At 44.2% G+C, this 24,611-nt stretch overlaps 1 protein-coding gene across 1 annotated transcript in view; it reads left to right on the top strand.

The window, feature by feature from the left end:
- ADAM28 (ADAM metallopeptidase domain 28) overlaps positions 1–17,374 on the top strand; it is a 76,080-nt gene extending 58,706 nt beyond the window's left edge. Inside the window, exons 15-25 of the mRNA XM_053366739.1 lie at positions 18–120; positions 1,321–1,477; positions 2,765–2,845; positions 4,811–4,889; positions 6,880–6,982; positions 7,889–7,985; positions 10,203–10,268; positions 11,151–11,207; positions 13,017–13,094; positions 13,996–14,064; positions 16,028–17,374. Of these exons, the coding sequence (XP_053222714.1) occupies positions 18–120; positions 1,321–1,477; positions 2,765–2,845; positions 4,811–4,889; positions 6,880–6,982; positions 7,889–7,985; positions 10,203–10,268; positions 11,151–11,207; positions 13,017–13,094; positions 13,996–14,064; positions 16,028–16,060 (923 nt within the window). The 3' untranslated portion in view covers positions 16,061–17,374. The remainder of the gene's footprint in view (positions 1–17; positions 121–1,320; positions 1,478–2,764; positions 2,846–4,810; positions 4,890–6,879; positions 6,983–7,888; positions 7,986–10,202; positions 10,269–11,150; positions 11,208–13,016; positions 13,095–13,995; positions 14,065–16,027) is intronic.
- The last annotated feature ends 7,237 nt before the right edge of the window (positions 17,375–24,611 follow it).

Genomic DNA, 24,611 nt, shown 5'->3' with positions numbered 1-24,611 from the left:
TTCTTTTGCCTTTTCAGGTGCCACAGTGGGTGTGGATTCTTGTTATGCTATAAACCAGAACGGGGTTTATTACGGCCATTGCAAGAAGGCTAATGGCACATACATACCATGTGGAAAAAAGTAAGCACTACAAACACAAATCAGTCCCAGGGCATAGTTTGTCTGAGAGCACATCACCTTGGGTCTGGGCTGACCACTTCCTGGGGACCCTGTGCATACCACCTTGGGCTCCGGAATGAGAGACAGGTGGGGTATAAAAGTATCCAATAGGAGGCATCATGAAAAATTAAGCAGAGGCTCTTTAAAGGTCAACCGTCTCTGCTTGATTTCTACAAGGAGGTTCAGGTCAGGAAGCACAACCTGCTGCAAATAGTCCTCCAGTTCTGCTCGCAAACACCATGGTCTGCTCTCACCTTTAAAGACAGGCAGATTAGGTCAGCTGCGGGTGGTGGGAATTGGGTTCTTTGAGTATTCTTTCATACCTTGAACCATCTCCTAAATGAGCTTCAGAGTTCCGCTGGGCTATGCAAACAACCCAGTTAATTTGGGGGTGGGGTGAGCATAAGGATGAGGGAGAAACTAGATTCAGTTCACATTTAATTAGCACATTCTGAGACAATATGTGAAAAATAGCCATCCTTCAAATTTTGCACCTCTCTGGATTTTGCAATGCAGTTCCCCAGATAAGTAACGTGTTCAAAAATGCATATTAGGATTAAATGCGCTTATAAATGCATATATTAGTAAAGATAGCATACCAAAGAAGCATTAAATTAGGGGAAACTACATGAAAAAATGTGTATAATAGTCAAAAGATCATACAAATATGTGTATATTAAATTTGCTCTGAAATGCTGACAATTTTTCATGAGGTTTTCGTATAAAACCTTTTTGGGGGGGAATTCTTGTGGAAGTGCAAAAAACTGAATTTAAGACTGGAGGGGGGGGGAATGAGAAGCTGAGAGAACCGAAATTGGTAGGTTTCTCCATCCCTAGATGAGCAGTCTTCTGCTTATCCTATCTCTAGTAATAAAAATAAATAATAGAATCATAAAATTGTAGACTTGGAAAGGTCCATGAGGGTCATCTAGCCCACCCCCTGCAATGCAGGAATCCTTTGCCCAAGGCAGGGCTTGAAACCACAACCCTGAGATGAAGAATCTCATGCTCCACCAGCTGAGCTATCCCAGAAGGGCCAATGAATATCAGTTAATCTGGTGAATGCATGAGGATTCCAAATGAGAGAAAAATATGACTTCCCTAACTAGTCTGTTCCTCTTTAAAAGAAAAACTCAAGGTAACTGTCTGCTTCCTTTTCAGAGATATAAAGTGTGGCAAGTTATATTGTACAGGGGGCTCTCGAATGCCTTCAACTGGAAGTCTAGTGTCGTTTGATACATGCAAAGGCAGTTTCCCAGGCAAGGACCAAGAAGATGGTGGAATGGTTGCCACTGGAACAAAATGCGGAGAAGGCATGGTTAGTGACTCACATCCTCTTCCTTTGATCCACAGGTGTGGTCAGGGGGGAGGTTTCTCAAGCACAATTTCTGTCATGCAGTTGTTGGAATTGCTTTTTCACACTGGTAGAGCTGTTTCACACCAGTAGCTTGCCAAGCGGGGCTGCACCTTTGGGGTTCATTTCATTTGTCAGCCATGCTTCTGATCCTGCCTGTGAACTGAGCCTGTCCAAGTTATGTTCACATACTTCAAATGCCGGCACAATAATATCCTGAATGCTACAGCTGGAAGATTTAATCCCATTACAATTTTTCTGAGCCTTTTCAAGGAGTGAAATTGGCATGCACTTATTCTTTGAAAGCAGAAGTCACCTGCCTGGCTCCCACTGGGGCTCTGGGGCCCTTGAATTCCTCCTGTGGTGCCTAGGAAGCCCTCTGACCCCACACTCCCTGCTTCCATGAGGTGAGGAGGGTGGTGACCTTCTTCGTCCCATGAAAAATGCCTAGAGCTGAAGGAGGAAGCTGGAAGAGTGATGTTCTTTCCCTCTCCCTTTACAAGGTTCAGATTAGTTCTACTGGATCTTTTCCCAGATGCCTTGAGAAAAGGAAGTGTGTGTGTGCTTCTGTCTCATGTGGGGTGCTCAGTGCTTTTTTAAAAAGGGGTACTGAAGGGTACGCAGTACCAGCACCTCCTTTTGTTGTTAAGAAGTGTGGCACTTAGTGGAACAACTTCATGGTGAGTACCGGCACCTCTTTTTGTAGAAAAGAAGCACTGGGCTTAGAAGAAGCACATCTGGCCTAGAAGGGAGAGAAGTGACCAGAGGAGGTGTCACCGACAGCACCCACTCAAAAATTCAAATGTGCCCATGAGCCTAAAAAACATTGATGACCCCTCTTCTAAAATGACATGGATCTTAAGATGGAGGTCAGAAGTTAGTATAGCTCAGTCATGACTGGCCATCTCCTCCCCAGCCAAGCAGGTCTCTAGACTCACAGGCTCAAGAAACTGACAAGTACCCCTTCTTTGAGGACACAACAAAGCTAGAAAGCTGCCATATCAGACTGTGATCTGAGCTGCCTACCAACATGGCGGGTGGGAGCACAGGGTCAGAAAGTTATGTCCAGTCACACTATTTGTACCTTAAGCCAGATGTTATCTATACTACCTGGCTGAGGCCACACAGAAAAGGCTCTTTCACTTTACTCACTACTTGAACCTTTTAATTGAAGCTTCAGCGGTGTTCAGTTTTGCAGAAAAGAAAAGAACCTCCCCACCCTGTTGATCATCTTTGGCATTTTGCTTTCAGGTCTGCAGCAATGGGCAATGTGTCGAGATTGAGAGAGCCTACAGGTCCACAAACTGTTCTTCCAAGTGCCAAGGACATGCTGTAAGAGTTACATCACGGTTAAGGGAAGAATAATGGTGGCTGCTTTTTAGTGGCCTTTGTAAACTTTCTGCTTAGAGACACAAACCTTTCCTTCCTCTGTTGAGCGCGTATGCCTGTATTCTTCACCCTTCCTCTCACAGTATTCTCCCAGGACCATGTTCCTCAATGAGTCACTGAATTTCTGCATTGGAGACTTTGGTTCTTTTGCTTTCCCCCACCTCTGCCCATGCCCAGTATTTCTTCTGTAGTTTCTGACGGATGCCAGTGCCCCAGTCCTGGTTGTCAGTCACAAGATACTGTGTATGTTACTCTCTGATCTGTCTCTACTAGGGATGGGGGAGAGAAATGTGTTCAGTTGCATTTTAATGAGAATTGGAATGCAGCTAGCCTTCAAAATTTTAACTTATCCTTATTTTTGCAATGCAGTTCTCTAACCTGGATGTGTATATTGGGGGAAAGTATGCACAAAATACACATATTACTGTGCAAAACTGCATTGTATTCGGGGAAATTTCCTTCAAAACTGTATACATTAGGCAAAAATTCACACAACAAAGTTTATACTAGGAGAAGGAAACAAAAATGGATAGATTCACCCATCCCTACTTTATACTGGAGCCAATGAAGATGTATCTGGACATGTACTTGGGCTCACTGGTTAAGGTTAACCCTTGAGTCCCATGGCATGAAGAGCCCAGAGTTTGTTACACTAGCCAAAATGTGTGGAATTGGATGCAAAGTCCTCTCTTGCTGGCAAAACCTGATGGTGAAAGCAAGCCCTGAACCAGATGGCATTGCAACAGTGACTGTTAAATGTCACCATTATTATTATTATTATTATTATTATTATTATTATTATTATTATATTTATTTCATAAAATTTATTTACCACTTGATTGTAAAAAACCCTCAAAGTGGTTTACAAAAAAAGAAATTATTAATTTAATATTATTATTATATTGTTGTTAAATGTGTTATTCTGTTTTTTATAATATTATTTAATATTTATATCCTTCTACCAATAAGTACCCAGAGAAACTTACAAAAGAAGGAAAAAAGGAAACCCTAATAATACATTGAAGAATAAGCATGTATTACTAAAAAACTTACAGCCATGAAAAGCAGCAATTAAATTAACAGTCTGAAGACAAGAGGAAGGGAGCCAGGTGATGTAGGCCCAGTGTAGGCCAGCCACTGTCCTGAGCAAGACAGTTTTGGTCCTAAAACCAGGACAGAAGCAAAATTGGTTTCATCCTTAAAATCCTGGTGCTGAGAAGTGACCACACACTCAGGCACCTTGCCCAAATCAGGAAGGTTGGAGACAGAATCACAGTTTCTAAGGTTAGCCAGGTCATCATAGCTTGACCATAAGATCATGAGAAAAGCCCTGTGGAGCCTGGCCAAAGGCCCATCTTGTCCAGCATCCTGTTCTACAGCAGTCAACCAGATGCCCATGGGAAACCCACAAGAAGGACAGCAGCAGTCTCTCCACTGCTGGAGTCCTGGCAATGGGTGACCAGAGGTCTACTTCTGTAAATTGTGAGGGCCATTCCTTTCCACAAGGAGGGCTTGACCACCTTTGAATCTCAGGTAGACAAGACATTTTGAAAGTTTCCCCCTTCTCAAAGAAGTCCGTGTGTGTGTATGTATGTATGTGTGTGTGTGTGTGTGCGCGCGTGTGTGTGTTCAGTATTTTGGCTAACAGCTGATGACTTACACCAATTTTGGGATTGACTGCAGTTTTGATAATTTGTTGGAGCTGTGCCTTTGTTATCTATATAATTTTGTATTTATTTTAAAATGTTTGTTTTATGACTTGCACTGCATTGAATAACAAACCTGATCAAAAGGCAGGATAGACATATTTCCAATAAAAATAAATGAATGAATGAATAAAGCAAGCATAGTCTGCTTCTTTTCCATGTGCCCATTTTAGAGACTAATGCTAGGTCTGTGCTATCACAGGTATGTGACCATGAGCTGCTATGCCAGTGTGAAGAAGGATGGGCACCACCAAATTGCGATGACCCCACAGCAAATAGATGTGAGTTAAAGCAGGAGCCCCCTGCCACACTCCCCCTTTCTTTTCACCTAACATAACCATGGACTCTTTTGTCATATGGCAATACAAAATGGCCTCTTCCCCAAATTTGCCACCCAATTCACAGATGATAATTTTTTGGGGGAGGGGGATTTGGGCTATTGGGTGAGGACTTCTGAATGGATTTGGAGGCAGGCTTACTATTTGCAGTGGGGGCGGCCATGAGTGTCTACCCCTTTTAAAGCTCTAAACAGTAAAATGAAGGCAATGATGGAGCTCTTCTCAGAAGCTACCAGTTTGCAGCTGACATGTTTTCCCCAGAATGCCCCAGATCCAGCATCGTTCTGGAGTATTCTGGGGTGAAAAATGGCATCCACCAGCCGCTAAACAGAGCTTTATTGTTACCTTATAGGGAGTTGGGGTGGCGGGGGCGGGGGTGGCAGCGGCACAGCTTCTCTGCCACAAATGGTAAACCTGCCTCACCATGAACTCTTCCAAAAATCCCACCTAAAATATTGGCCGCTATTTCAGGGAACAACGCCCCCCCATCCCAATATTGTTGAAAGTTTGCAGCTGCAAACTCAGTTTGGCATAAGCCATTTCTCTGTGTGTTCTCCTGCTCCACATAGCTGGGCTAGTGATGGAAGTGAATGATCATTTAGGTAACAACATCAGGACATCAGGTACGTTCTGTAATACGTTGCTGGAGTTGTGATGGGTGAACTCAATGCACTGCTGTCATTTGGGGTGACTCAGCTTTGCTTCTTATAAATTCTTCCCTTACTGCTGATTTCAGTGCCATTAGGTTGGCCATATTTACCAAAGTTCTGTCTCCAGGACATGTAGCAAAGTGTACACCAAACTCTCTTCTATTGCTCTGCATGACTGCAAGTTTCTCCTGATAAAGTAGTAAACTCAGGCGGCCCAAAGTATTAACAAGTTTATAAAAATATGGGGGGGGTAATAACTAGTACAATCTTAACCAAATCTACTCAGTCCTACTGAATTCCAAGGGACTTATCCCCAGGTAAGTAGGGTTAGGACTGCATCTTATGTAATTTGGGGAAGGATCCTTGGGTAGCAGGAAAACAGATGCAATTATCCTAGCATACAGTGTGATATCATCCTGTTGAATTCTTGCTGGCTTGATGATGGCCAGGAAGAGGAGACTAAGAGCTCTATTTGAAGAAGGATGTAGTTCATTACTTAGCTGCAAGATGACCAAGAACTTCTGAGCAAGAAGTTGTAGGCAAAGATGATGGTGGCCCATTATTTATTTACCTATTATCAACACATTTCTTTATTATATTTTTATCCTGCCCTTCACTCCAAAGAGCTCGGAGTGACACACTCTCTCTCATGCACACATTTATCCTAGAACAACAACTACAAGCTTTTGTGTATCCAAAGCAATTCACTTACAGTAGCTTGTTTTAATCCTTACAATTTCTGTAAGATGGGGCAGTATAATTAACCCTATATTACAGATGCCAGGCAATTCTCTAAACCATGGTTTAGATGGTCACAAATGAACTGCAGCAAAGCCTCAGGTAGGTTCATATGCAACCTCCCCTCTTCTTCTTTCACAAAAGGAGGTGAATTTATTCACCTTGGACTAAACCATACTCACCTTGAGGTGATTGTGGTCTCTCCATAGTTACAACAAACCAGGGTCAAACCATGCATTGACATTCTGGTTTGGTAAGTAACTAGAGTTAGAATAAACCACAGTTCCCTCATGGTTTAGTCAAAAGTGAACACAGAAGCTTTAAGTCACTTTTGGATATGAAGGAGAAGATAAGGGAAGGTGTGAGGCTTTCTGACAACACTTTTGTGAAAATCTAGTTCATCACGAACTGGGCTGAGAGAATGTGTTTTGGGTCATTTCCTATGTCACAGATGAGGAATAGGGAGTCTTTGAGGAAGCATGATTTCCAAGAATTGTCTCTCAGTACAATCTCAGATTTGTTTATGGCCTGTTCTTTTTTTGCAGATATCATCATCATTGTTGCAGTGTTGTTAGCCATTTTAGTCACAGCAGTCACCATCATTGTCTTGTTCCGGTACAAAATTTCAAAGAAGAAAAATAGTCCAAGGTGAATCTTTTAAGTGAAGAATTGTCAGCCAAACTTTTGCAAAAGGGTTTAACTGCTGGATTTGCTAAGCGCTCAATACTAAGAATGGCATGTGTGGCCAGATTGAACATTGGGATGGAAAGCCAACTCTGGCTAGTTTGAGCAGTAGAGTCTTAGATTTTGGATGCCAGAAGCTGCTGATTTGGAGCTATAATTCGCCTTGATTAAAAGCAGGGGTGGAGGACTTGCAGCTGTTCAGATTAGGGATGGCTAGCACAGCCTATCTGTAGGCACTTGCACCATAAATTGTATGTGTTTTGTATTTATGCATTTCTGATAAAACACAGTTTTGTATGCCCGTTTCCTGTAAAGTAATGCACGTTTGTATGTATTTTGTACCAAAACGGCAAGGCAAAATTCAAAGTGGAGAATTCATATGTGTATTCCAATTCGCATATAAGTCTGAAACCAGTTTGGTTTCCTTTAAAATACTGTAGGGCTAGATAACAAGCTCTTCTGGAATCAGTCCTGCTGATCAGGTATACCTCATTTCCCCTATGCTGCAATGGCAAAATCCAGAGCTTCCCCTCCAAGAGCACTGTGTTCCTTTGGAAAGAAGGACGGGATGTTATTATTATTATTCTGGACCAAACAATATATGATTCAGGAGAGACACTGAAGGTCTCCATTCTCTGTCTTTTCTGCATCCTATATTGTTTGACCAAGACTTCTACATTTCTGTGTACAGAACACAGATGTTCTAAGGCTTGACAACCATATGTCAGGAGTGCTCTGATGGTGTTTCCTGCTTGGCAGGGGGTTGGACTCAATGGCCCTTGTGGTCTCTTCCAACTCTATGATTCTATGATTCTATGATTCTAAGTTATGAATTCAATCCGCATGCTAATATTTACTGTTTTTTGATAGCACCCACAAGAGTGTGGCTGGATCCACAAACCATGCCTTCTCAGGTCAAGATCAGAAGAGAAGACAGCATCTTGGCCCTGTGCCTGGCCCTCCAGAGGTGAGAAGCAACACAAACGGTTTAAACATCTGGGCAAAAGCAATGATCCTGTACCATTTGCAGTCCATTCACTTTGAATAAGGTTATCATAAACATTCTTCCCAATAATACTGGCCCTCAGGTGGCTGAGTTTCTGTCAGTTTGGAAGTAAAATTGGGCTACACAAAATTTCTACATACTTCCTAGGTAACCCAAGTTCCTAAGTTTGTAAAATAAATGAACAATATTTTTTAAAGAAAATGGGGGAAAAACACCCTTACAAGGAATTGTAAGTTTCCAGGATATACAAAATAGTGAGGTGTCAGTAAAGCCATGGGAAGGAAGCTGAAGATGGCAGACAGGGAGATGAAATTGAACTAAGAAGCCTTTAATGAGTTACAGTAAGTATCCAGAAGAGGAGGATTAGGGATGTGAGTGAGCATGCTGTCAATTTACTGTATTTTTCTCTCCATAAGACGCACCTGACCATAAGACGCACCTAGTTTTTAGAGGAGGAAAACAAGAAAAAAAAATATTCTGAAGGAAACAGTGGATGTATGATTTTTGTGGTTCATGCTGTAGCCATGGACATGCTATGTGATCTGATGGTGAATTTGGGGAGACCCAATGTAAAAATCCTGAGGATCCATGTGGATCCGTGTTTTGTAACCACATTTTTGCACCATTGCAGCCCCAGGAAACAGTGGATGTGTGATTTTTTTGGTGCAGGCTGTAGCCATGGACATGCTATGTGATCTGATGGTGAATTTGGGGTGACCCAATGTAAAAATCCTGAGGATCCATGGGCTTTTACCTCCCTCCTCCCAGGCAGCCTACTTTATAGCTAGCATCCCTTATCTCTCTCCCGATCCCACCGATCAGCTGCTTCCTTTCAACACTCCCTTCCCTCTTGTTTGCCTTAGGGTCTTTTCCTTAGCTGGAGCAGTTTTTTGCTCCTCCTTTTCTTCTAATTTCTCTCCTAATTGCTTTAGTCTTCCTGGTTTCCCCCTTTACCTCCTTACTCCCAGGAAGCCTCCTTTATCTCTAGGGTCCCTTATCTCTCTTCCCAATTGGCAAACGATCAGCAGCTTTGTTTCAACACCCACTTGCCTCTTTCAAAAAAAAAAGGAAAGAAAAAAAAGCATGATCTGCTTTTTGCCCCTGGGCAATTTGGCTCCAGGGACCACGCATTCGCTCCATAAGACGCACAGACATTTCCCCTCTCTTTTAAGGAAGAAAAATGTGTGTCTTATGGAGCGAAAATAACACCCTCTCCTGGCAGTATGCAAGAATAATTCAGGTGAAAGCAAAGCAATATCCCCCCCCCCACTCCCGGGAATCCACCCCATGCTATATACCAGAACTGTTTTAGTTCCATGGTCCAAATCCTTATCAGGATCCACCATACTGGCCAAATTTGATAGGTGGGTGAGGTTACCCACCTTTCAGTTTCATGATGTAATGGGATTTGGTGCTTTGAAGTCCCAGAGCGAGGACACTTTGCTCCAGTGGGTTTTGGCAAAGCACCGCCCTTACCGGTATGACATCAGGTATAGGGCAGGCCAGTATGGCTTGCCCAGAATGGCTTATGGGCCAAATAGAGAAGGGTGATGAGCCCAGACTGGCTCATGAAGCAGAGGTTCCTTACCCTGCTGTATAGCTATGCAATGCTCAAGTTCTCAGAAACTCCAAAACTGAGCTCCTAGCATGGTGCATTTATTTCATTCTTTATTTCGTTTGTTAGTCATTTTACACTAAAAAGTCTCAAAGTGAATTAACAAGATATAATACAAAAATAAAACCAATTAAAAAACAGAAAACATAAAACACTGTACCATATAAAATATCCTAAGATGTTCACCCTACAACACAAATATAAAGGGTGAGTCCTGCCCTACCTCACTGTGTTTATCTTGTATATGTTTTAATTTTCTACTAAAACATCTCTGACTTGTCTCCAACTAAGTCACACTGAGAGTAGACCCACTGAAATCAATGGACATGACCTGTTTAACCATCCACTGATTTCAGTGGATCTGCTCTGAGTTTGTTTTAATTTGATACAACTCATTGGCTGTAGCACTTGCACGTTTACCTTTCAGTCCTGAAATTACCGTCTATATGTTTCTCTAGCATGCTTGTGTAATGTGTGATATTCATGTGACAACTGAGGATACCTCATTGTTCTTTTGAAAGCAAAGATGGCACACTGTTTAAAAAGCTGTTTCCTGCTTTTAGGTCACCTCTTCCAGAGTTCTGCTCCCTCCACCTCCACCCCAAGCAAACAAACCACCAGTTTCTGTTGTAAGTAATATTAAATGAAATAGTTATTCCTTAAAATATGGACCACAACAACACTGGAAACTAGAATGCTTCTGGAATTAATTGTTTGTGAATTGCAGCCTGAACTGACCAATCAGCACCAGCTGGATTAATGTACATATCAGAATACAGTTGTTCTTTGGATTTTACACTTCTCTGAATTTTGCTCAAGAATGTGCAAATGTGCATATTTTGTGATAAAATAAAATACATTTAGAAATGCATCCTTTGAAAAATGTTCAAAAATATGCATTGAAGTACACGTTTTCATGTGGGTTTCTAAAAAGAAAATTCACCAGATTAAATGCACAAAGGGGATGGAACAGAAAGCCTGCTAAATTGTCCCTGACCAAGATTAGATGGTACCATCCTTTCCTCCTAGAAACAGTAAAATCTAAAAAACCCCAGCAAATGTAATGCAATATGCAATCTACACAATTATATCTCATCATTCTGACAAGGAAATATATTTATGCTAATGGCAATGCTTAAAAAAGAATGAAAGCGATGTCAAAAATTCGCAATACAATTGTATGCATTTCTGGTCAGAAGTAAATTCCACTGCATTTAATGTGACTTGTTTTAGAGTAAATATGTGTACTGTTATGTTAGTTACTTTAAAACATACACACAACCACACACAAAAAATTAACATGTCACAGATAAACTTGAGGCAAAAACCTTTCTCCCCAGCATGGTGTTTTTCATGTTCATGGAGAATTTTGTTCTTTTAACCTGGGGAATGTAGAAACGTGTGTCTTTGTGATTTGTTGGGTTTCTAGAAAATCAGGTGGCATGAAACTGTATTCAACTATTCCACTTTATAGAAACACTAATCAAATGTTGCTTCCTATAATTCCTCAGCAAATTCCAGATGAACCGTGCAACCACCTATCAACCATGTATCAAAATGCCAGAATGGTAAGTTCCTAAATGAGCTCAAGAAGGATCCTTCTGGAGTGGGGGGAAAGCAGAATCAAGAGTGCTATTATTTCCCCTCTAATATTGACCATTGGAGTTCCAGGGGGATCGTATGGCACCATTTCTCAACTTCCATATCTCAATCCATAGAAGAGTAAATAGGGTGTTAAATCCCATGTTTTTGAGGTCAAGGAAACAAATGGGCATGTTTTAACTGGCTGACAAATAGAGTATACTGAATCAGCAGTTTATTCCATCCGATTTATTAATTCAATTTATTCGAGGGTTGGACTATATGACTTTTTGGGCCCCTTCCAATTCTACAATGATTCTGTAAGCCTAAAAGGGACACAGGTGGCACTGTGGTCATGAGCTTGCTGATCATGAGGTTGGCAGTTTGAATCTGCACGATGGGGTGAGCTCCTGTTGCTCTGTCCCAGCTCCTGCCAACGTAGCAGTCCGAAAGCATGCAAGCACAAATAAATAGGTACTGCTAAACGGCATTTCTGTGAGCACTCTGGCTTTCATCACAGTGTCCCATTGCGCCAGATGCAGTTTAGTCATGCTGGTCACATGACCCAGAAAGCTGTCTGCGGACAAACGCCAGCTCCCTTGGCCTGAAAGCAGAGATGAAAGCCGTACCCCATAGTTGAATTTGACTGGATTTAACCATCCAGGGGCCCTTTACCTTTTTACACGATTGTGGGATGCTTGTCTAGATGAATAAAACAATGAGTTGGACTTCCAAAGCCATTTCACCCTGAGTCAGCCCATTGGTCCCTGCAGCCCAGTATTGTCTATACAAAGGCTGGGGGACCACTTTTGTCCAGTGAGCCAGATCAAACTAGGGCCACTCCTCCAGGGACCACTTTTGATTGGTGGGTAGCTCCACGCACCTGTCAGTCACCTGCCAGCATATGACATCAGGTGAGCCTGCTGGAAAGCAGCAGGGCTTGTACCCGGTGCTGAATTTAAACAGTTCTGAATGCAAAAGCTATTGCCAAGGAAAAACTGGGAACACATTCCTGTGCTCATGATTGTTCCTTGGCAGCTTAGGTTTTACCTCCCCCACTCCAGTAGTTATATGGCACCTGGTGAGTGGGCATGGCTTGCTTCAGTGAAGGTTTTCTTATGGTAGAGTTCACATAGCTTGTTGCATGGCCAGCACACAGTTGTAGTCCCTTTGAGTAGTCCCTTTTATGTGCACAGATCACACATCTACACCACCAATCTATATAGGTTTTATCTGTGGTGGATCTTGGGGTCTCAAAATTCAGCAGCACCCTGTGTGACGCAAAAGTTCAGTGTCCCCGGCCTATTGCGATCTATTCTAAATCATAGTTTCAGCATCCCCTGTGGTGTCCCCGAGGCTCTATGCCCAGTGTGACTGAACCAGTTTTGCTCCCCTAAATCCACCTCTGGTTTTATACCAATTTAATTGTTACAGCTTCCTGCAAAGAATCCAGGGAATTGTTGTTTGGTGAGATTGCTGAGAATTCTCTGTGAAGAGTGCCCTCTCCTCTCCTAAAAGAGCTGCTGTTTCCAGAGAAAAGGAAATGAATGTTAAACTAGTATAAATCTATATTGCACACATAAGCCCTGACAAGAAGCACACTTAGCTGGCAATTGCTGCAGACAGCTGAGTCAAATTCTGAGTATGAGCAAAACACAGAAAGCACCGCTCCTCCCTTGTTTTCTGTCCCCTAAAAAATGGTGCCTTCTTCAGATATCCTTGCCTGCTGTCTTGATATCTTTGTTGCTTACTATGTGGAAATGTTTTAGATAATCTCCTGTTTTCTTTTATTCCAGCCAATTGTAAAGCCAAACATTCCTCCACCTCCAATTCCAGCTGCCAAGACAGGGTTTTCTTCTGTCAACAGCAATGCAGTAAGTATTTGCTTCAGGATTTTCTCTCTCCTTTCTAACTGAATGCTGGTGCAACTATCACCAGTGTGGATCTTCTTCAATCAACTAGTTGTCCATTTTCACTTTTTCCCAGGGTGATGAGAGAGGCTGCATTTAGAAAAAATGGCAGGGGTAGTTCAGAGGTCTTAACTCCCAAAGTTAATGAGGCCCTCTGTTAACTCCAGAAGCAGCCTCAAATCCTAATTTCAAATCCTGGTTAAGGGGGAACCTTGGTAAAGGTTGACAGGAAAAATTCAGCCAGATTACAGATGGAACCTGCAGTCCTATGCCTCCCACCCTACCCTGCTTTTTAAATGTGAATTGGTTGTAAATCTTGAGATTTTGGGTTGCATCCAACTAAGTTTTATTCAGGGTAGACTCACTGAAATTAATGAACCTAAGTTAGCCACACCCATTAACTTCAATGGGTCTTCTCTAAGTATGACTGGTATTGTATATACACCCCCTTTTAAATAAAGTTTCTAAGAAATGCAATTACAGATAGGTAGCCGTGTTGGTCTGCCATAGTCAAAACAAAACAAAAATTTCCCCTTCCAGTAGCACCTTAAAGACCAACTAAGTTAGTTCTTGGTATGAGCTTTCATGTGCATGCACACTTCTTACAAATGCAAATCATCCTCACCCTCTGCTTTTAAGACTGCCATTTGTTTTTACCTTATTTTGTACCGTGCTGATATTGTGCACTTTTGCAGAAGGCAGGATAAATCTTCATTATGATTAATATTGTATTTATTTATTCATTGCGTTAATATTAATTGGAATTGGAATTTTCAAATAAGCTGCATGGATGGGTTGGTTGTGTTGAAGAGAGAAAAGGGGGTGACTGACATCTGATCAGGAAAATGTGGCACTTCTCTTACAGGCAGCAGCAATGACGGCAACTCCTTCTCCCCACTTCAAGCGTAAGACAGCTCCTCCACCTCCGCCCCAGGTAAGGAGCCCCAAGATTCACAAGGAAGATGCTGAGCTGCACAGTGTCCTATGAATGATGGCTGCTGGGAGCAGCAGGTTGGGCGTGTGCTGTTGTGCTCAGGTCCTGCTTCTGGGCTTCCCCAAGGTTGGCCACTGCAAGGACAGCATGCTGGGCATCCTGTGGCCTCATCTCTCGGGGGAAGACCCAGCAGCCATTTTCTTCATTCCTGTGGCAAATTGCTCAACCATAACCTTTTGTTCCCTGAGGCAAAGAATGTGTGCATTGCTCCTGAGGGAAGGAAGCCATTTGGGGAGCGTAGGGCAGGCTATGCAGGCCTGCAAGCAGAACCTGAGCACAACCGCACTCTCCCCACTGCAATTCCCAGCAGATGTTGTTCAGAGCCCTGGTGCCCCAACAGTGTGCATAGAACACAGCCATTGTGGCTAATAGCCAGGGGTAGCTTTATGCTCCATCAAGCTGTCTAGTTTTAGTTTAAAGCCATCCAAGTTAGTGACTATCCCTGCCTCTTGTTCAAGGAAGAAAGGCAGGAATAATTTGAGGATGTGACACACCACAAAAATGGGTGGTGGAGATGTATACATACATACAGGCCCCACTTACTGAGCACAATGTGTTTCCTAGAAATCATTCGGTCTGCAAGTGTTTAAGGTAAAGGTAAAGGTACCCCTGCCCGTTACGGGCCAGTCGTGTCCGACTCTAGGGTTGTGCGCCCATCTCACTTAAGAGGCCGGGGGCCAGCGCTGTCCGGAGACACTTCTGGGTCACGTGGCCAGCGTGACGAAGCTGCTCTGGTGAGCCGGCACCAGCGCACCGCACGGAAACGCCGTTTACCTTCCCACTAGAAAGCGGTACCTATTTATCTACTTGCACTTAGGGGTGCTTTCAAACTGCTAGGTGGGCAGGAGCTGGGACTGAACGACGGGAGCTCACCCCGCCACGGGGATTCGAACCGCCGACCATGCGATCGGCAAGCCCTAGGCGCTGAGGTTTTACCCACAGCGCCACCCGCGTCCCCTGCAAGTGTTTACATGAGTCCAATATTTCTACGTATAAAGGTAAAAGTAAAGGAACCCCTGACCATTAGGTCCAGTCGTGGCTGATTCTGGGTTTGTAGCGCTCATCTCGCTTTATTGGCCGAGGGAGCTGGCGTACAGCTTCCAGGTCATGTGGCCAGCATGACTAAGCCGCTTCTGACGAACCAGAGCAGCGCACGGAAACGCATTTACCTTCCCGCCAAAGCAGTACCTATTTATCTACTTGCACTTTGACGGGCTTTCAAACTGCTAGGTTGGCAGGAGCAGGGACCGAGCAACAGGAGCTCACCCTGTCGTGGGGATTCGAACCGCCAACCTTCTGATCGGCAAGTCCTAGGCTCTGTGGTTTAACCCACAGCGCCACCCGTGTCCCATCATTTCTACGTATACCTATGGGGAAATTTCTAATGTGTTCCCGACCATGGAATTTTGACCCCGCCCCCCTCAAAGCCAAGAAAACCCGGGAAAGCCTAGAAAAAAAGGCTCATTAATTTGTCTTATCACTACGCCTCCCTCCCTCCATTCCTCAGCTAACCAACAAAAGGCTAATAATAGTAAATAATAGTAAAAGGTGCTCTCTGTCTGGATAGTTGAATCTGTGGGATCTGCATGTGTGTACAGATATATCAGAGCAAAGGTGAAGAGCATATATCAATCTACATAGCCAGAGAAATATGATGGAGGAGTGTTTTTTTTAAGATGCTTTTTTCACATTTTTTGTCAATTTGTATGTGTGATGATTTTATTATTGCTTTTATTGGGCTTTTATGCAAGCTGTCTTGAGCACCTCCATTTTTGTATAACTAGCTTAATCAAACTAAAATAGCTAAAAAATAGGTAGTGTGCTTAGGACTGCAACATGGAGAAACTTGGGAAACTTTGTTTTTCTTTTCTTTGACTTCAGCATCTCTTTGCTTTTGTCTTAGGCACTGAAGCCCCCAGGTAACCCCAAGATATGAAGCAAATGAAGGACCAAACCAAATACTGTTCTCCAGTTTCAAGGAACCTTCCCCCATGGCTTCTCCATCTGTGAAGAAAACAGAACAAGCTTTGTTTTAAAAGGTCTAATGGTTTTGTCTGCAAAAGGAATTGAAGTATTTGTGTTCAGAGTATTGTTGCCTGCAATCCTCCTGACTCTTCATCAAGTAACTGAAAGGTGCAATATTCAAGCATTTCGCAATATATCCGTAGTGATAGAATCACGATTTAGGAGATCCTGGTACAAAAGAAACGGTGAACTGAGCCATGTAGTTTTAAGCAGTTTCTTTCTGGGCCAGTGGTCTCCATGCCAGTTGTGATCGCCCATCACTGCCATCTGTGGACAGGACCTGAGGTTTTTGGAGGCTGCTCAAAGCATTATGGGATTAGGAGTGGGGTTTCCCCCTGACTACTGAACTGCTCATCTTATTTTCGTGGAGTGAGAGCATACCACCATGCCTTGAACAATCCCTCAAAACAATGCAGGCTATTAAAATGGGGGAAAGTCAATCTGTTTGACCCTTCTCGCCACCTTGATGCATCCACAAACCATCACTTTCTCAGGATGCTCAGACTCCAAATCTCTTGTGCTTCATGCATTTACTGCTAAACAGCTTCCATAATGTGCAATGGTACTAGTGTTGCCAGCTTCTTTTACCAGCACTGCTCCTGTGCATTTAACAACAGCTTGATCTGCAGATATGTGCAGGTGACTGTGTTTCTCTCTCAAATGCTGATTCTTTCAATCCAAGCTGCTGTTAAAGGCAGAGGAGCAGGGCAGTTGGCAACCCTAAATGATAGAAGGCGTCCTTGTTAGCACTTGCTTAGAGTTCCATTTTAAATAGTTTATTTATCATAGAGTGTAAACTTAAGAAACACTACTATTCAAATGCTCACATATGCTTTAAGCACCTGATTTGTATGTGGCTGTGAAATAAGTTGGAATACAACAGTATATTCTTTCTTTTTGGGTTAACTCTATGAAAAGGTCAGTAGTGAAATGATTACTGTAGAAATTAGTGGGGGAGCAATGGGATCCAATGTACTTCGTGCAATATCAAAAAAATCAGGTACACCAACACAACTAGAAGTATAGACTTGTTAGGTCAGAACAATTACCTTTCACTGTTTTTTGATAAGGATTCTCCACTGCGCGCTCTCTCCTCACACAGAACACTGTGTGCCCACAGTTTGCTTACTTTTCAGTTAATTCATGTCTCCTTCCCTCTGCATCACCAAAGCAAGCATGATGTGATCATATGCACAGTTGCATCAAGATTCCTTGGGATACATGCATGCATGCATTGTAGTGAGGGATGTGATCATATCAGGATTGCTTTTCTGCAGTGTTTTACTGAGAGATATGCACATCAGGACCAGAAAAGTGGTAGACAGAAGATGCATATGAACCAAAACAAATGGTGTGGTTTGATTCTGAAATTAATTACAGATTTTTCTCTGGTTAAATTGGAATTTGAAAAGAACAGAACTCGGGGCTGGCTGGAACAGAAATGCCATCAGAGCAGGACTTTAGGGCAGGTGACAGGGGTTTGACTCGGCAGAATGAACATGACTGCAGAAGGGCTGGTTTAACCACATTTTGAAGTAAGCACCAGGGAACGTAAAACCAGGGAACAGTCTAAATTGCCTAACTGAAAAGCTCACCTAGATTCCTTGACCCGCAAGCTGTACAGAGCTCTCTGAAGGAAGATCAGGCCGAAAGAGTAATCTGTGAAATTAAAGGATGCCACACAAGGCACAGAATCAAAAATCCATAGCACGTGTCTCTTCGTGGACCAGCACTCTCAACCACCTGTTCATGTTTTTTGTTACATTCACAGCACAGATAAGACCTCAAAATACCGTCTTTCTGATAGTCTTCAAATTTGAGCACAATGCTTGTCACCAGGCAAAGAGTACAATCAGAATACTGTGCATACAGAGAGCTGTAAGATGGTCTTTATTTATCAATAGTTCAGATGCAACCAGAGTTTGGGTCTTAAATACAAGAGTTGTGAATGTGGAGTCACGGTGAGCATTTATGGAAAAGCAGCAGCAGTGGGGAAGGAGTTAACCCTCGCTGCTGCTTTTTCTCTGCAGCCAGTGCCAGATTCAGGGTTGTGCAGACAGTTCCTCCCCACAGGGCACTGAGCAGACAGGGCACAAAACTGAGAAGATCCATTTGGGGGACAGAAAATTTTAGCCTTGCACATGACACCATGTTACAAAAGATTACCAACTCCACCCCTTCTGTAGCCCCTTCTAATCTCGTATCCCCACTGCTTAGCTCAGAGGTAATAGAGTGGCGAGTGTGTTTGAGAAAGAGAGTGATTCCCTGCAAGTAGAGCAAATAAAGCAAAGAGACAAGTTGGTTACAACATTTCCCCTGGGTGTGCTGCTTTTCTGCTTGCAGGGAGTGCTTGGATATGGGGAACACACTCAAATGGCACCTGCCTCCCACCGTCAGCCTCAAGTAGTCCCATCTATTCTGCCATCCCCTTCAGGGCTCTACCACCTCATTCCGCTGCTTGTGGACATCAAGCCTTAGAGATCAGGTTTCTTGGCCTGAGGAGAAGGAGCAGGCAGGCAAGAAGAGGGAAAGCAGGGCTAAAGGAATCATTGGGCATCACCATTTCTCCCTTGCGGCTGTCCCTGCCTATAAGCCAGACACACAAATAGAAGATTGCCAAGTTTCAGCTACAAGTCACATTTTAAGAGAGTTATAATGTTTAAACATAAAGATAAAGCCACTGCCCTGTCAACTCTCTACTCTGCTTTTAAAGCTCAGGTGTCTGGGGACGGCATCCCTGCTGCCTTTGCTGATGACACAGCATTACCAATCAGTTGCCTCTTCTTTTTCTGTCAAGGCAGGAATTCCAGGCAGGAAAAGAGCTCATGGAGGGTATGGAGCAGAGCCACTCTCTTCAACAGCATATATGGAATCTTCTGCAGTTGTACTCTCAGATGCATCCTCCATGCATTTCAAAGGGGGCAGGTCAAGAAAGTTTCTCCCTAGCTCATATCCCTTTTCTCCAGCCATGAGTTTTCTATTGATTATTTCTTCTGTTTCCCCACCCCACCTTGGTGGAGCTATTTTTTTAATGTATTGTAAGTGATTTTGCGGGACGCGGTTGGCACTGTGGGTTAAACCACAGAGCCTAGGGCTTGCCGATCAGAAGGTTGGTGGTTTGAATCCCCGCGACGGGGTGAGCTCCCGTTGCTTGGTCCCTGCTCCTGCCAACCTAGCAGTTTGAAAGTACATCAAAGTGCAAGTAGATAAATAGGTACCACTCCGGCGGGAAGGTAAGCAGCATTTCTGTGCTTCTCTGGTTCACCAGAAGCGGCTTAGTCATGCTGGCCACATGACCCGGAATCTGTACGCTGGCTCCCTCGGCCTATAAAGCGAGATGAGTGCCGCAACCCCAGAGTCGGCCACGACTGGACTTAATGGTCAGGGGTCCCTTTACCTTTACTTTTTAAGTGATTTTGCATCTGGTGAATGGAGATTTTGAAATGTTATATTGTTATCTATGGAGAAAGTGTATTTACAAATATATCTGTATTTAAAATGTTATTATATAAAGTCTAAACTTTTCCGGGGGAGACAAAAACCCCGCCGTAGAGTATCTTGTCTATTTATCCATCATTTTATTTTGTTTAAATTGCTTCTGTGCCAATTTACATTTCTGAAAAATGTCTAGGTTTATGACCCTATCTCAGCATGGCAAATAGAGACCGTTGCAGAATGTCAAAACAAAGCCTTAAGCATGAAAAATAAAATTAATATTGACCCTTAAAGCAGCACAATTAATGAGGGACACACACACACATACACACAAAACATTCTATATTTTGTTTTCATTTGTAATGTAACAAATGGTGTGGAATACAAATGTGTTATTGTATTGTTGCAATTTGAAGGACTTATGGTGCTCCAGAACAAACACAATTCAGCCCCTGTGTGTGTGCTGTGGGTGAGATGGGAGTCATGCTATTGTGCTATCCCTTCCTCTCTGCATTCCCCCACTCACTGCTTTCACTAGGCTGAAGAGCCCTCTCCCCACTTGGGATTCTGAGCATATTGCTGTGACAGTGGAGGCAGAACATGGCCTTCCCCTCCATTATTTTATCTAATTCTCTTTTAAAACCATCCAAGTTGGTGCCCATCGCTGCTTGTGGGAGTGAATCCCATAGTTTAACCACACCCTGTGTAGGAGAAGTACAGTGGACCCTCTAGTTACGTACCGCTCTGGATACATAACTTTCGGATTACGAATGTGGCAAACCCGGAAGTGTATACTTCCATGTTTCACCATGCCGGCATGTGCAGAAATGCTCAATCGCGCTGCGCACATGTGCAGAAGGAGCGCCTCTGCCTATGGACTTTTTGGGTTGCAGATGGACAGCGCCATCTTAAGCATATCCAGCGCCATGGTGCAAAGGTCCCTCCGGTGTCCCCCCCCCATTTCCCAGAGTTGTTGACCTCTGGCGAGGCTGGAGGAGGCGGGCAGTGGCTGGAGGGGGGCTCCTCTGGCGGGAAAGAGGCGGAGGCTGGACGCGGCACCTCCTGGCTCAGCTGGCCGCTTTGTGCTGCGGTGGCCACGGCAGGCGGAGGCTCCAGGTACGGCGCTGCTTCGGTGTGGAATGGCAGAGGCAGACAAGGGTGGCGAGCGGATGCCGGGAGCCACCGCGTCCAGCCTCTGTCTCTTCCCTGGCGCCCCGCACCACTAGCCTCTATGGGCAAGACGCCCCTGTGGACGGACCCCCAGAACGAATTTAATTCGTATCCGGAGGGTCCACTGTACTTTCTTTTGTGTGTCCTGGATCTTGACCAGCTTCGCTGGGTGTCCCCAAGTTCTAGTGTTAAGAGAGAGGGAGAAAATGCTGAGCTCTGCCCACGTTCACCGCACCACGCACAACTGTGTATGGAACGATTAAAACCATTTCAACATATATAAAACATGTTTAACAATTCCATTTAAAAAAACAATTCAAACAAGTTCAAGTTCAACACAGATTCAGACGGACAAAATGTCCACTTAAAAGACTTGATGGAAAAGGAAGATCTTCATTAGGTTTCCAAAATGGTGCTGATAATGGTGCCCATTGAATGCGTAGTGGGCAGGGGTTCTAAAGGGTGGGTGCCACCACACTAAAGACCCACTTTATACATCACACAGAATGGTCTCCCCTGATGAGATGGCATCTGCAGGAGGTCTTCTCTTGCAGGACACAGTGTATAGCAGGTGGGGCAATCTTTCAAGTATTTTTCAAATTTTGATGGTACTCGAGCTCCCATCAGCTGCAGCCAACTTGGCCAATGTTCAAGAATGATGGGATATTTAGTCCAACGACAGCTAAAGGGCCCTATTCCTGCTTCAGGTGGTATAGTGGACAGCAACTACTAATACAGAGTGCAGAGGGTGAAACCATTATTCAGTGTTCTCCTTGCTAAAATAGAATAGATGACACATGTCTCACAGTACTGAACAACTCTTTCTCCCTTTTTAATAATAACAACATGGGGGGGGGAGAGAGAGAAAGAGATCAGGATTGGGATGGCAGGACTCTCCTCACTGCACTGCAGTCCCAACAAAAATCACACAACCCTTTCCTGCAAGGCCAGATTAAAGTGATGGGGGCGGGGCTTTCCTGTTCCTTGTCGTGCCCCACCTAGACTTTAGGTCAAAACAGTACTTCAGAACTGTACACCTGTGTATCTGCAAAGCAGCCCTGACATCTACTGTTTAAAATCTACAACTACATTCCAAAAAGAGATGTAGCATTTTCATATTACTTTTTCTTCTGGGTGAAAAGAGTTGTGAGCAACTCAAATGCTGAAATGAAGCATGAAGTGCAGAAGACACAGGACAGACAAAAAATCTAAACTATATGGAATGTGCTCCACCAAGATGTAGTCACCAGTTTGGATTGTCTATAAATGGATCATTAGACAGATTCATGGGGGATAAGGCTACCAGTGACTACTAGTCACAATGGCTATCTTCTACTTCCACTGTGGAGGCAACATGCCTCTGAATGTCACCTCAAACAATCAGTTATTATATGATCACAGACCTGCTAAGCAGAATACTGGTTGCTGGGAACTGCAGGTGGGGAGAGCCCTGCTGCACTCACTTCCTGCTTGGGGGCATCCCATAGGTACATGGTTGGCCTCTGGACCATCTTCTTATATTCTTATGGATGTAGCTAAACAGAGCTCCCCACTAGCCATGTGAATCCTGCCAAGAGAGGCTCAAAAACATTTTTCAGTTGGCATCCAGAGACTTGGAGGTTTTTAAGCAAAAGCTGAATGGCCATCTGTCATGGATGCTTTAGCTGTGTTTCCTGCATTGTGGAGGGTTGGACTAGATGGCCCTTGGCATTCCTTCCAACACTACAATTCCGTGATTCTATGATTTTATGACTGCAAGGGAAAGGGAGGGGCGCAAGTGCCAAGACCCTGGCAGGCCACGGTACATGATTGGTGGGGATTGTTCAGCCTGGCAAGTCACATGTTGTGTGGGCCTGCCTTAGGCATCGTCATATGTTTTGCCACTACTCTGCAGCCTTCCCAGCTGCCCAAGCTTCCTGATCTGATAAAGTCCATGGGAGGAATTACCTCTTGATGGCATCCCATGGGCTTTAACTGAACCCTGGGCACCTGGAAGGCTCTTGACAAGCAACAACATAGAACTGAAACTCTCTGCTCTCAGTCAGTTATGCGGATGCTGCTGGACCACAACTCCCATCATCCTGAATCATAGGCCATGCTGTCTGGGGCTGAGAGGTGTTGTAGTCCAACAACGTCTGGAGGGCTACAGGTTCCCTACTCATGTTCTAGTGCAGGGGTCAGCAACCTTTTTCAGCAGGGGCCTGGTCCACCATCCCTCAGACCATGTGGTGGGATGGACTAGATTTTGATGGGGGGGGGAGAACAAATTTCTATGCCCCACAAATAACCCAGAGATGTATTTTAAATAAAAGGACACATTCTGTTCATGTAAAAAAACAGATTCCCGGACTGTCCGCCGGCCGGATTTAGAAGGCGATTGGGCCGCATCTGGCCTTTGGGCCTTAGGTTGCCTACCCCTGTTCTAGTGTCTACATTTCACCTTTTTCTGCATCATGACCACAAGGTGGAGCAAGAGGATGACACCAACACAGCCTGCAAGGAATCACACCCACCCACACCAACTTTGCATTACAGTAACAGCCCACCTCTTGTCTTGTCTGACAAGCTTCACTTACTCTTAACTAATTATGAATCTTGGTACATTTCCTGTTGGAGACATGTGCATTAACCATGACAGCTTTAACCTAAAAGCACAGAAGTCTCAGACAGTCTGGCACCAAAAGCAATCAATAGGTAAAGCCCATTTCTTCCAATAATGCATCACCACAGGAATTATACGTGCAGGAAGACCGGGGCAAAGAAGGAGCTGTGATCTTGCATCTTTTCATAAACTTAACCTGGGCTCCAGACTATCTGACTGACTGCAGAGTTCAGAAGGCAAGAAGGCTGAGTAAAGATGGCAAGACCTTTGGCAGGGGGCTGGGGGCTGAAGCCAATATGGTGGTGGTGGGGATTTGATTCGGTTTGCATTTAAAGCTGAACCAACTTAATCAAAACTTTCTGATAGAATGCGGTGTTGCAGGGGATATTTTTCAGGCCAAGGGCCGAAGACCACCTGCCAATGGTGGACAGGGACAGATGCATAAATCTGGAGCAATGAATTTAAATGTGTCATGGATTGGCTAGATGCAGAAGAGTGGTGGGAGGCACCATCTGGGGAGGCCCCAAGGAAAGGGGGCTTGGAGCCAGGAGATTGGTGGTGGGATGACAATGAGTGGTCAGAGTGAGAAGAGGAGGTGTCGGAAGCTGAAGAGGTAACAGGGCTTAGTGGGCAGGGAGAGGCTGTGGCAGAAAGCAGTCCAGAGCCAGAGGCAGAAGTGGAGGCTGGAGAAGAGGGGGCCAAGAGGCAGAGATCAGGCAGACTGCTAAAGAAGACAGGGAGCCTTCCCCTTCTGCTGTGACCAGGTCCCCTTGGTACTGGTCTCACAGAACATGAAGAGGAATGAAGAGGGTAGAGCAAAGAGAGAAGACAAAGGAGCCCCAGGTTGCTTGGGAAGGACCTCAGAGAGGAGGAGACTTAGGGAACTGTGGGAAGGAAGGGACCTTCAGTCCTCGCAACTGCCTCATTGGAGCAAGATCTACTGTAGAGAGCTACTGGGCTCATTAGGCCTGGACTGTTTTGTTTCTTTGAATAAAGAGTTAACCTCACTGGCATCATGTGAGTTATTACTTACCTGACCCTGGCACTCTCCTCTGACAAAAAGTTACCTCCGTACAATAGGTTGGGGTTTTGACATACACTCAGATGTCCCTCTGCCCTCTGTCTGGGTAACCAAGAAGCATTATCAGGGTTCAATTCAATCCAGCCTGGCAAAAGCATTTGGGGTGTGAAGCAGGGCTAATAATGCATGTGAGTTTTAAGAGTCAGATATAGTGGCCTGGAAGGGCAATACAAG

Source organism: Podarcis raffonei, chromosome 15 (genome assembly GCF_027172205.1).
Source record: "Podarcis raffonei isolate rPodRaf1 chromosome 15, rPodRaf1.pri, whole genome shotgun sequence".
Lineage (NCBI taxonomy): Eukaryota > Metazoa > Chordata > Lepidosauria > Squamata > Lacertidae > Podarcis > Podarcis raffonei.
The sequence above is the reverse complement of the archived record's forward strand: the minus strand, read 5'-3'. Positions and strand labels throughout refer to the sequence as shown.